The 14,600-nt window shown below is 30.7% G+C and overlaps 1 protein-coding gene across 1 annotated transcript; it reads right to left on the reverse strand.

Annotated features, from left to right (window-relative positions):
• Positions 1-10,062: 10,062 nt before the first annotated feature.
• LOC131035303 (pectate lyase 1) lies at positions 10,063-12,215 on the reverse strand. Its single transcript, XM_057966979.1, has 3 exons — positions 11,512-12,215; positions 11,111-11,214; positions 10,063-10,508 (listed from the first exon to the last, which is right to left on the reverse strand). The coding sequence occupies exons 1-3, from the start codon at positions 12,193-12,195 to the stop codon at positions 10,148-10,150; spliced, it is 1,149 nt and encodes a 382-aa protein (XP_057822962.1). The 5' UTR covers positions 12,196-12,215; the 3' UTR covers positions 10,063-10,147.
• Positions 12,216-14,600: the final 2,385 nt, after the last annotated feature.

A 14,600-nucleotide genomic window follows, 5' to 3' on the forward strand; every position in this document is an offset into this window, starting at 1 on the left:
AAAAAAAAATAGTTTTTTTTTGTTTTAACTCCAAGAGTAGAGAACCTACTATTTATTCAAGCTTCAACTTAGTGTAGTACTACAAGTTACGATCACTAAATCATCCAATGATTCTAGAAAAGAACACAACAAAGCAATACATGTATTGGCAAGTTCATAGATATAACTTATGACTTTAATGAATTTAGTTAAAACCAAAAGAGCGTAGTTGAATCGATTCCTATCAGGTTAAAAATATAAAGTGGTAGCCTAATTGATGATAATGGTTAAATATTGGAAGGGTACTAAATTGTAATTTCATGGAAGTTACCTTCTTTGAAAAGATGAACTACACAACGCTGCTATTAAACTATGATTAGAAACCTCTCATGACAAGATGGTCAACTATTATGGGTCCCAAAGTACAACTATCATAGGTATTGTAATCATCCATCTCTCTATAACAAACATACAAATGCACCATGATGGCACAAAATGCCAACTAAAAAAAAATCTTAATCGAGAATGAGCCCTCAGTGGAGTCTAGAGCAGATGATTATTCATTATCTAAATCAGTGGAGCCATTTTATTCATTATCTATTCTCTCTCTCTCTCTCATGATTATTTTTATGATTTTGATGGAACTTATACTAATGCATCTTTAGATTTTAAAAAGTATTGTTTGAGTTGCATGGGTATTATGATGTTTTATTTTGTAGAATATTTTTTATACTTTGATTTAAGTGGATAATATTTCTTAAATGATGCTTATTATTAAAATAGACCCACCTATTAATAATATTATAGATCTATGTGAGTTTCCTTTTTTTATATTTAGGTTAGTAAATTGTATTTAATTATAAGTTTTTTGGAAGGTAAAATGTAAATTAAATAGTAATTCTAAATTTTCATGTTTGTATATATCTGCAAATTATTTTCACAGAATGGATGAGTTTCAGATAGATGAGATATTAGGTCTAGCGCCACCTCCACCTCCACCTCCACCTCCCCCTCCACATCGACCTGATCAGTTGAGGTAGACCATTAGGAGGAATATTGATTCTTTGATTAGAGATACCCATACCATTAGACGCAAGCCTCATCCACCTCCGCAGTTGTTACACGTTACAGATAATATCTAAATGATTATATAGTCTATACAGGCTTTAGATAGCGAGCTAGATAGCTATCATAGTAGGCGGGAGGGATTGCATGAATTTTACACTAATGGCCTAACATGCAAACAAGTCAATGAATTAAAAATAATAAAAATGGATTTGAAACAATATTTTGTGAACCCTAAGATGGGTGAAGAGATAGATCCGAAGAAGCCACAAAACTCAATTTGATGATGTAGGCACCCAGGCATAGCTAGACACTTTTGGGAGTGGTGGTGGATGGTATTTGGCTATCCACCACACTCCAATCATGAGGTCCCGATTTATTTTTTGAAAAAATTACTGGCCAAATTTGAATTGGGTAAAAAACCCAATTAATTTGATATTAGATCATTTCAGGGGGTCGGGAGAAGCATGCCCCAGGATACGTCGGGAGCAAAATTGAGCGATAGGGTTAGAAAATGTGTGGGCGATGATCCCTTGGTTCCTCTTCCTACACCAGTTGTTCCAGCACCTTCCCATCATCGAGCAGTGGATTCTGCTCTTGGTACATTGAGTCCCCTGTCGGTAAATTTGGTACTACAGTTGCACGAGGTGAAGGCTACCCCTAGCTCAGCACATGTTTGCATGAGCTATAGGGATGTATATACGAGTCCATAGAGTGAGGCTACCCCTAGAGGAGATGGTGGTTTCGATGATGCTGATGGTGCCCATGGTGGTTATGATGATGCCGAGGAGGCTGCACATGCTGATGTCATCTCTTCATATGTTGATCTCCTATCGGCAGACGATGATCAACCTACAAAGGTACAAATTTATTTATATAATTTATAGTGCTATATTAAATTCCTTATATATACACATATGAACCATACCACATCATTGAGGAACCGACATCATGTTCCCTTGATACCTAGAGATGATGGTGCCCCATTTATGATATGCACTTTCATCTAGTTACATTGTATTGATATGTACATTTAAAATAAACAATAAAATTTTTAATGTAATGATTTTTATGATATATTTTTTTAATTTTTAAGAGTGCTTCATGTAGCACTGAGGTGAGTAGTTCTTCACATGACCCGCGGACTATTGAGGCTCAACCTCATATACCACTAGTATGTTTTTGCATTCATTAATTTGAAGTGTTTATATGCTTACTAATTTATGTACAACTTTGATTCATGTTTGTTATTTTTTGCAATTGTAGGCTTCTAGATTGTTTAATGGTGCATCACATGTATGGCTTCACCCATCAGTTCCTTTACCTGCATCACATGTATGCTTTTCTGCGATAAACTTGTAGTCTATATATATACTTTATAATTTATGTATATATACAAGTTTGATTCATGCTTTATATATCTTGTTCAGGTCGATACCACTACCAGTATTGGTCTGGCTATGGGATCAAGCCAGATGCAACCTTTGACATTGTCATTTGTGGTGATAATTAGAAAAATAATTTCTAATTTGTTTATACCATTACCTAGAGTTAACAGGGATTATCAGAATCTATGTACAATGTTTTTTTTGCAGGTTTTGACTACAACCACTTTTCTTGTTCATGATAGTGGACCTCCACATACCAATGAGGGCATGTAGAGCATGGGCGTATGATAATTTATTTTAAATTTTTAGTATTTAGTTACTTTATAAGTGAATTATGCAAGTAACTTCTTCTCATGTTAAATCTTCTTCTCATGTAAAATATTTTAATAATGTATAGGAGGGTGGAGTCATTGATACTGCACACACATAGGATGGTGCATCTCAGGGCCATGTGCAGCATAATGATTCATCTCAGTCACCTTCACGTGGAGTGAAGAGGATTGTAGATGAGACGCACACGAGTTCTTAGATTATATATTTTAGATCATGTCATGTTATTGTACTATGGACTTTTTATGATGACACTTGCTATGTTATCCTGGGACTTGTTATTATGTGATTATATATAGGACTTGTTGTTATGTGATTATATATAGGACTTTTTATTATGTCATTTCATCACTATTATGATATCAGGTCGTGTTATGTGATTTGGCACACTCTAGTGATTATATATGTGATGTTGTTTTGTTATTATTTTTTTTGGACTTGTTTTAATGTCATTTCCTTATTATTATTTTTTCAAGACTTGTTATTATGTCATTAGGAATTGTTATGTGATTATATATAGGAATTTTTATTAAAACATTTCATTTCCGTTATGATATTAGGTCTTGTTATGTGATTTGGTATCCTGTAGTGATTATATATATGTGATGTTGTTTTGTGATTTGGCACCCTGTAGTGATTATCTATGATCTATTTATGACTTTATATTTTAACATTGTGATTGATCATCTTATAGTGAAACAGTTTATAATTCAATAAAATAATTATCCCAGTTTACAATAACATCCTATTCTTAAAATAATAATAAAATCAAGAACTTACAATTAATCTATGAAGAGATTACGATAAAATAAATATATCATAAAAATTTTGAATGATTGTAACACAATTACAATGTGCACAAAATAACATTAAGAAGAAGATAACTAATACAATGTTGTTTATGAAACCAAAATTGTATCAAATGTAGACAAATACAATGTTGAAGGGACAAAGAAAAATAATTATCATGATTAAATATAAAAGAGTTCACACAAGTAACAAAAACTTACATGCATATAAATTTGAGTCAACCAAATGTACCATCTACATCTTCTCTGTTCTGCAATGCATCTATGATTGCCTCATGCTTTTCTACTGAAAGTGTCCACAATACCTTATTAGCAGGTCTACCTTTGTATCTTTCTAATTTGATGTTTGTTGCCACCACCAAATGAGAATAGTGTATAATATTCTTTTATGATCGGTAGTCTTCATAAGCTGGTAAGCCATTCCCATGTGCCAACTACCACAATAGACCCAACTGGATACTGAAAATGATCATCATCTACTTGAGCACATATCAACTTTTTCTTAGGTTCTACACATCTAGCTAGCCAATACTCAACCTGCTCATCATTATCCTCAGGTGCAACAACAACATACACATGTCCTAGAAAACAAATTGAGGTACATGTAGAAATAAAACTTGTTAGAATTTATAATTCAAATATGATCATAAATTATATGACAATACATAAAAATATATAATTTAAAGTTATAAACAAGAAATTGAATTAAATTACCAGGTTGTATGAGGTCTTAAACACGATCATAATCTTCTGATGCAAATGCATGATCTGGGTCTGCATTTCTTCTAACATCTTGATATTGTGTCTCACTAGGTGTTAAGGATTTGTGTTGCCATTCTTCAACCCATTCCGTATTCTCACATTCTTCCCATTCACCTGCAACACAAAATTGACAAAAACATGCAAGCTCTCTAGTCAATATAGTCCAAGTGTTGGATTTAGAACTCTTAAATGAATGCCATCTAGCTGACCCATTGATTGTATCACAATCATATCTTGGAAGGATATTTTCCTCTTTAACTAGCCAGGAGAAACATCTAATTGTAGAGTTCTTACTTGATCTTGTGGATAAAGTTGCACTACACCAATCCACAATTGCACTTGCATTTTTCTATTTAGCCTTTTCCTTGAATTTGAGTTTCTCTCTCCAAAGGACTCGCTAAACACATGCACTGACACCGTCATGTTCTCCTTTCCCGTGTCCAGCCTCTAAAAAACTCCACATTTGTTCGATATTAGTTTTCTTATGAATCCTACTCAACCAATAAAACATTCTAGCATTCTTGAATCTCCCTATGCAATTATCAGACCATATTAGATGTTGTGTCATCTGAATTTCTCTCTCCCTAAAATTCTGAAAAAAGGTCTTGAAGCAATACTGAATAAACTCAAATGAGTGTAATTTATTATCAATCATATAGAAATGGTACTCTCTCAGAATTTTGCGATCCTGTTCTCTACTATCTGGTGCATTCTTATAGACAATATGGACAAAAATCGATACTTGCACTGAATTCTAGTATTGCGATTGGACCTCCTCTTGTGGTGCAAGCGTGTAGTTCTCTGCAAAGTCAACAATTGAAAGTATACTACCAACAAGAAATTTATCCTTACATATTCAAAACTGACCATGGAGCCATCTAGCATTTTGAGTGTGTTTAACATATTTAGGTACGATGTTACTCTTAAATTCATTCATAAATGCATGAATACTAACTTTTTTAGTGATTAGATCGCATCTTTTTCCAACCTTTCCATCCTTCAGTGGATACCACAAACTTGATATAAACTCCTTTATAGTTTCAGGTGGTATATTTATACCAAATTCTTGGAACATTCCATTACCATGCATGGTAACACATATATATCGAAATACATCATAATGGTATCAAAATTGAACATGAGTTTTGCAACAACATGTGACTCTTTCCTTGTTAATTCGAACATACCAAGGTTTAAAATTTTCAAAAGACCTTTGACAAATGCTAATAGTCAACACCTTATCATCCAAATTTGTTTTGTACAATTCAGTTTGAGTCATGTCTAATAGGTGCTTTGGATGTGGATCACAAATTTTTTGACCCAACTCTTAATTTAAGAACATCTCTAACATTAGATGATACTCTCGTATTATCGTGCCAAAAATTTTTGACCAAATTTTTTACTTCACCGGTAAGTTTCATATTAGACCTTGGTAGTCTACCACTAAAAGTCCACAATTTCTTTTCCAGATCACTTTCAAAATTAACTCTTCTTTTTACAGCTCTTGACAAAATTTTACGATGAATATTAAGATATCCTCTTATGTTACTCATCATTCTTTTATTAGAAGTTGCTTGGCTTACTAAAGCTGTTGTTATTGCCGGTTGTGCCGCATTTTTATCTTTAGAATGACTTTTATTTCTAATTATATCAAAGGTGCTAGCAATATTCAATACAACTTGTTTTAAATACTCGTCCTTCTTCTTGGGTTTGACATAAAAGCCTAACTTCTTCATCACTTCTCAAATTTTAGTCATTTTAATTAGTTGTACCATTAATTTACATTGAAACACAAATTTCTTATTATAAAAAAATGTCTAAACAACCTATTTGCATGTCTCCTAATCTATCTCCATGAAACCAAGCCAAGAGGGTTGTCTAGTACATCAGTTTTAATTTCAAAATTTTCATTCGTTTGATTATCATTCAAACATGTTTCATTTTTCAATTGGTGTTTCCATGTCTACATACACATTATTGGTTTTAGTTGCAGGTGGATTTTCAAATTTATTTGGAGTTTCAAATTCGGTTTCAATTTCAGTTTCAAGTTGAGATCTACTTTCTTTTGGGGTTTCAATTTGGATTTCAATTTCAGTTTCAACTTGAGTTCTAATTTTGAATTTGGGGTTTTATTTTCAATTGGAATTTGATTTAATAAGTACTCTGCTTCTACTAAATCACCAATTTCTTCATGAGAAAAAATATAGGGTTGTGGAGACATACATGTATCCAATAATGGATTAGAAGGTGCACCTAAATTAAATGGTTCTATTGTGTTTCCTTCGTCAACATTTATGGTCTCATTGATGTTCTCTTCTGAAATGATTGTGGAACTTGAAGCTCCTTGTCTCATTCTTGATCTTCTATCTTATTGATGTATCGCATCCTTCTCCCTATTTGCTGCAATCTCCTCAGTTGTCAGAACCTTTCTTTGCCTCTTCCTGTGTTGATTTGATCCCATGGCTACACCAAATTTTGAATTCGAATCGATCACCTTACCAAATCTTCAATAAGACAAAAAAAGAGAATGATTAATCAAAACATTCTCTTTGTAGATCATACCTGTCAGGCAATGATTAAAACATCATTCAATCTTTGGGATTTGCGCTTGTGGGCCAGATTCTAGCCCAATGGATGTCTTCAGAAACGGGCGCCCATTATTTAATGAAATGGGTGCCCGTTTTATAATCAGGTGCCCATTTTTAAAAATGGGCACCTATTTCTCTTTCAATGGTACAAAGCAAAACGGGTGCCCATTTTTTGAATTTAAAAAATGAGCACACATTTGTTAAAATTAGGGAAGGGAAACAACCCTTAGCATTTTTATTTTCTTTGGGATAGACTTGGTCCCACCAAACCTATGCTTGGACCTCCAAAAAAATGACTAAGGTAAAACGACATCAGATTTCTACCTTGGCCTAATTTTTTGAGTGCCTTTCTGATTGAATTTTTTGACAAAACAAAAACCCATTAGAGTTTTCAATGTCCTAATTTCAGAAATTTAAATTTAATAGTGATAAGATTATTTTTACTATTTTTTTATTATTTATTAATCAAAAGTGGAACCTAAACCTAAAATACCAAGTGGAACTTTTTTGTTTTTAGGATTTTAGAAAAATAAATTATATGAAATCGATTTACATACAATTCTTTTAAATATTAAAAAAAATAAAATTGCAAAATACGAAATTTTCATGAAATTATGGTGGTCGTACACCCGATGTTTTGAAAATATATACTTTATTGTCAGTTTAAAATTAATTAAAAAAAATATATTCAATAAAAAAATAAGAAAAAATATTTTGATCAATATTTGGTGTCTTAGGTATCATTTCCTAGAAGGATTTGCAAAAATTCATTTATTTGCATTAAAAAAGGGTGGTTGTACACATGTGTGGTATGGTACCGAAACAAGCATTTTGAAAAACTAGTTTTTAAACATGCCTACTAAAAAAGGATTTCTGGAATGTGGGTATTAAAATAAATTACAAATTTGAAAAGTAGACTCTGAGATCTAAATTTTCTATTACTGAAGTGTTTTGAGATTCAATCGCTAAGTGCATCAAATTTTGACATCAATTGACAGAAAATTTGAAAAACAGAGAAAACACTTCCACTTTTTGCCCAAAAGTGGGACTCAACTTCTTGCAGCCACCTGTATGATAAATGCTCTTACACATCTTATAGCTTTCATAACTTACCATAGTTATAACTATAAGAGAATCAATAATAATTAACCAATATTAGTTGATTCTCTTAAAACTTTTTATAACCCAACTTGGGAACCCACCTTGTCCGTGCCAAAGGTATCTCCTTCCACTTGTCCAATATGTCATAGAATGACACTTATCAAGATCATCAAAGTGTGATGCCTACCTCCACATATGTAAAATATACATCATACAATCATCACCAAGTAGGATGCCACCAAGCTTGTCAGTCCCACTAGATGAATAGATATTTGTAGGCAATTCATTAGTTAAAATAATAAATTAATAAAATACTCAAGGTGAGGATTTACAAAGTTTGAGAAACCTTAATCCCACAATTTGAACTTCTGGATATTGATTGTGTGCTTCAGTAGAAAAAAATTTGATATAGATTTTTTTTTTCTTGTGGTTCACTATTATAAACATAAATTTAGGGTGGTCGAATATTTCAGAAATAAATTAATTGAATATTAAATTTCCCACTAATTGAAATTTATAGCAATTGCTTAAGTTAATGGATAAATGAAGATGACAATGCATTAACATTTAGATTTTGATACAAAAACTTTTAATATTTCTAGCTCAAATATTGATTTCCTCTTTTAAAAAAAACTTCTTAGAAATACATTGGCTTTAAGAAATTGAGTACTATAATTTTCCATGACTTTAACCTTAAAAGGTGATAGACCTTTATGTAACCAAATTTAATAAAATGAAAATGATTTATAAAAGAAACTTTAAATATTATAAAATATATCATAAATCCCTTGTTATAATTTTTGAATAACTATTAGACATTATGTTTGAAGTTCTTATATATAGATAGAAGTGTTCACTATTTTCAAATTATTTATGCTTTTCAAATTAGACAATGTTTCACATTCTATACTCAATTTTCAATATATTTTCTGAAAAACTATTGAATTTCACAATTTTGAAAAAAATTAGATTTGTTAAAAATTTACTTTAATATTTTTAAAAATCAAAAGAAGAAAACTATAAAAATAATTTTTTATTAAAAAATTTAAAAAATGCTACGTATTTATTCATATATGCTTCACTTTATTTAAAATTTGAAGAAAAGTATCATAATTAGGTTGGTTAGAATGGAACTCATTTCTTCTATTCTGCTAAATATTATTGCACTAAACTATCAAATTTTAACTAAATGAAAATTTGACCAAATATAAGTTTTATTTTTATTTTCAAATAGTCACTAGCACATTAACTACATTGAATTCACCTTAAGTTTGACTTCAAGCATTTTTATATCATGTAGATGACACATATAAATTGATATGAAATTGCTTAAGTGCAATTTTAATTAATTTATTTTACCTTTTTTCTACTTAAGGTTATTGTTTCTATTTTCCTAAAATATATTTTTAATAATTTGATTCTATCATAAGTTGTATATGGATACTTTCTCTATCCTTGTAGGATGATTGTATGCAAGTGTTTAATTTTTATATAGCATATGCATTTCTTTTCGTTATATTTCTTGGGAAATTCTTAGATCTTGATTATATTATTACAATAAGAATGAATATATAAATGAATTCACTTAAATATAAAAATTAGGTGTCATATAAAGAAGTGAAATAATGAAGCACGTGCTTTTCTCATTCATAATATTATTAATATTTTTTATAAATAACTATTGCTTTTGTAAATATTTTAACAAAAAGGCAAAAGTAAAATACTTTTCTTCATATTATTAGTTTATATCTATCAACATTCTTAGTTGCTTTTTTATAAAATTAAGTTTAACATATCTAATTTTTGACACTTAAGTATTTTATTTATGTCATAATATTTTTTAAGATTAAACAATTGACGATGAAATAATAAGTGTTGCTTGAATAATAACAACACAAATAGTATACAATTATATATTATTAATTAATGATATAAATAATGAATCTATTTGATATATTATAAAATTCTCAAGCTATTTTCTCACAACATAAATTGTCAATATTACCAAATCATTATTAAATTTCCTCATAATTTTATTGAACAAATTCAAATATAATTAAAAAGCTTAAAAATTAAATGATTTTTATTACAAATTGATATCAAATTGGTGAAAAAAGAAAAAATATTAGCATTGAACATGTGGGATGCAAGTGAGAGCTCCGGCCTCTTTAGTCACTAGAGGTACAATTCTGGTCTTTAAAACTCGAAAAGACTCATGAAGTTTGTACATTGGCATTGGAAGTGGCTTGTCGAGACCTGATTGTTCAAAATAGGCCCCTTGCAAAAATTCATCATTCAGTGATCTCCACACACATAATGAACCATCACAACCTTTATGCTCTGTGACTTGCTTCTTAGTATAGTCATTTGGACCCACAAACACATTACCTTCACTCAATATTGTGGGATCAGAGCTTCCTCCAATTGCATATATTCCCCATGGGTTATAGAAGTTATTCGCTACATGGGCATACCCCTTCCTAATTCTGCAAAGGTAATGTAATACAATTAGTTTCATTTGTGAGAAAAAATAATTAGCTTTCTTTCTAGAAAAACTTAAAAATAACATTACTATTTAAAGTTCTTTTTATTTAAAGATTATCTAGCATATTTAAAAATATGTTGGAAAGACAAATTGTTGATTGATAATAAGAAAGAGTGATATAAATTTTCTCTTACTATTATAAAATGATGTATATATTATTAACATTTAATGAAAAGATATAATAATATTAAATATTCACTCAAAAATAGGTACTTTTTATATTCTAAGGATGGTCAAATAGGTTATTTGCTTTGTTCTTTGAAAGAATTCATTCTTGAAATTTCAGCATTAAAGAAGTGATTTAAAAAAAATTGTTACGAGGAAACGTCTAATATTCCTTATTTTTGAAATTATAACTATTTGATCTTTATTAAACAACTAAAAATGAAGCTAAATTGAAAATATTTAATAAATTTAAAAAAGAAATCGCATATTCTGTTGGATAGGCTCAGAATTAGTGAGGTTTAAAGTTTGAATTTATATTCGCGTTTTTATTCAGTGTTTCTGTTTATCTAATTTGAGAGGAATTTCATTTAGTAGTACCTTGGCATACGTTGCATGAGGCCGGGTCCAAAGCGGTTGAATGCCACAGTTATCATCATGTTTTTGTCGGCTTGATCCTCGTCGCTGTTGCCAAGTAGCATTGCCTGTCATATTTTGATGCACCCACACAATCAGTTAAGGATTTCACCAGGCACGCAATCTATCTAATTATAACAGAGAATCAAATAGATCCAGTTTATACAGCCTGTTCTATAAATTAGGGTTTGTTTAGTGGATTTTATCTATATTACTGTGATTTAAGGTAAGATCACATATGTTTTTCGATAGAATCTAACGTGATTTAAGAACAAAATCATACAATTTCTTTCATAGAATCTATCTACTAACATGATTGAACCATCTAAACAAATCTAAATTGAAATGATCAAAATAGAATTTACCTCGTTGTGGTTAAAAAACCAGTTGTTAGAGATTGTGATTTTATTGGAACCAAGCGTAACGTCTATCAGACCATCATCACAATGGGAGAGAGTGTTATGATCAATCCAAACCTGCTTAGCACTTTGAATAGATATAGCATCTCCATCCTGAGGATAAATCTTTTCGACCCCTTTCGTTGTCGAGATCAAAACATTGCCTGGTGTGCTTTCCTTACAATCATGGATAATGAGACCATGAATAATAACATGGGTCACATTCCATACTCTTAAGCAAGACATACCTGCAATGTGAACATTAGCACCCCTTCCATCTAAAGTTTTGTGGCTTGTAAGGAACAATGGCATGTGAAGAGTTATGTACATGTCTCTTGCAAATGTTATCCACAATGGTCGATGTCGAGATACAGCATATCTGAGGCTACCTGGGGCTGGGTTTACAGGATTATCATCATCTCTGGTCACAGTGTAAATGTCTCCTAATTTGCCTCCTTTGGCACGAGCTCCAAAGCCTTTTGCACATGTTGCAAGCTTCTTTCTATCTTGTGCCCAATTAGGGTTTTTTCTCCAGCACTTGTCAATAGCATTGTAATGAAGTGGCAAAGCAAACGAAGCCTCAATGAAAAGCAAAACAATGGCTATCTTGATTAGGCCCATTTTGTGGATACGTGGACTTGGTAGCTCCATACCTCTACAATGTTGTAGTATTGGATGAGCCAGGGGCTTGGGGTGTGGGAGTCTATGTTTTATGAAGTTTAAATAGAAATTTCAAGGCGGTTTGTGTTTTTGTATTGCTGTTGTGATGGATTTGGAAAGTAATACTGCGGCGCATATGTAGGCGAGAAAAATGAGATTTGGTACGGTTTGCGGATTCGACACGAGGTAAAATTACAAGAGAAAGATATGGGACATGCATCTCTATCAAAATGGTGAAGTTTATCCATTACACTAAATGGAGACTATTTGAGTTGGCAACAAAGCCTCTTTTGCCGCAGGAGAGATTCCTTCAGTAATGGAGGATCCTCGCGTCATAATTGATGTCTATTTAAACAGAAATACTAAAAGCATTACAATTTTGATTTAAAAGAAAAATGTGTTAGCTGCCTATTTTTAATGGTGAAAAGTGCACACCATTGCTGTTAATTGCCTATTTCTTATGGTGTTGGTTGCCTGTTTCTAATGGTGAAAAGTACACACCATTCATTCATTCTTATAGTTAGTTTTCTATTTGTAATGCTGAAAAGTACACATTATTGATTCATTCTTATCTTTGTTTTGGGTTTGTCAAGTTTCAATTGTAATATTTATTATATAAATATTAGTTGTCGACTTATAATAGTGAAAAGTACACCATTCATTTTTATAGTTAATTTTAGGTTTTCCCATGTTTCAATTGTCATATTTTGTACATACGTAATATTTAAGAAAAGAAGTTTTAGTTGTTTATTTGTAATGGTAAAATGTACACCAGTTTTAGTTGTTTATTGTAATGGTAAAAAGTACACCACTAATTTTTATAGTTATTTTGGATTTGCCAAGTTTTAATTGTAATATTTAGTATATAAGAACTATTTAAGAAAATAAGTCTTAGTTGTCTATTTTTAATGGTGAAAAGTAGACCACTCATTTCTATAACTCACTCACTTTTATAGTTATTTTGGGTTTGACAAATTTCAATTGTAATATTTATATATAAGTAATATTTAAGAAAATATATGTTAGTTATCTATCTCTAATAGTAAGAAGTACACCACTCATTTTTATAGTTAGTTTTTGTTTTGTAAGTTAGATTTGTTATAATTGTAATAATTAGTATATAAGTAGTATTTAAAATAAAAGAGAATTTAACAATTTACTATTGAATTAATTCAATTTGCAAAATAAAATAATTCATGAGTTTTCTATGTTTATATTGATTTTGATTTAAGGTTCATTTTATATTGTATACAATTTTAAACCATAAAATATTTAAATATATGATTTAGGATATTATATGAAATGATAAATGTTTATCTACTCTTTGTAATATAGGATATTAAAAAATATTTATTACATAGGTTCTATATCTAAAAGGTATGTCTGATGCACTACACTTTTTTTTTTAATTCACAACTACCATTTAACCATCCAAGCGTCTTCCATCTGATTTAGAAATGCTAATTTAAAAAAACTCTTCCATTCACTAGGATAGAAACAACTTAATGTCACCATGTGTATGATTACACTTGAAAATATTCAAATTCGATGATTAGGATCATCTCTAGACCTAGACCTAAGCATCATGAGTTTATTTGTTATGACCCTACCTACATATCCTCTCATGGTAAATTAAAGTCTTTTTATTTCAAACATAGAGGGATTTCATTCTCTAATCTTGATGAGATCTTTAATTTCTCTTTATATATAATGACTATTAATTAAGTGAATCTATTAAATTAGTTCCATTACAATAAATGAATACCATTTCTATCAAGTGTTAGTTATGTACTAAACATTACCAATCATTGGCATACAGACTGACACAAATATATAGGGGTTATATCCATAATCATAAATAGTGACTATCTTAATAATATATCACATAAACACAAGGAACTAGCTCATACATATCATAAATATGTTAGTTTGTGATCAGACTGATAACAGAAAGCAGAAAATAAAAAATACAACACACATAACACAACAGTACCCTTGGAAAACGTCCCTCTTGGAGGTGAAAAAACCAGCAACAAAAGATCTAAGATTATATTAATTAAACTTAGTGGAAAAATTACAATCTTGCTTCACACATGAAGCATACTTCCAATTAGGGCACAGATTAGGACAACTTATCTTATTGTAGGAGATATAATATGTTGAAGGCTATTTCCTTGAATACTTCCCTACCCTAGATGAAGTTCACTGTTACTATGAAAGCATTTAACAACATTGAAGGGAAGTTTTCCAACCTTGTATGATGTTCGCTTAGGCAAGAATGATGTTTTCCCAACCAAGTATGATGTTCACTCAGCCAAGAAAGTAATCAGGATGAATTCGCTGGATTGAAACACTAATTCGCTTGACAAAGCCTGATCATTGATCAACAAAAAAAG

Source organism: Cryptomeria japonica, chromosome 5, assembly GCF_030272615.1.
Source record: "Cryptomeria japonica chromosome 5, Sugi_1.0, whole genome shotgun sequence".
In the NCBI taxonomy this organism is placed as follows: domain Eukaryota; kingdom Viridiplantae; phylum Streptophyta; class Pinopsida; order Cupressales; family Cupressaceae; genus Cryptomeria; species Cryptomeria japonica.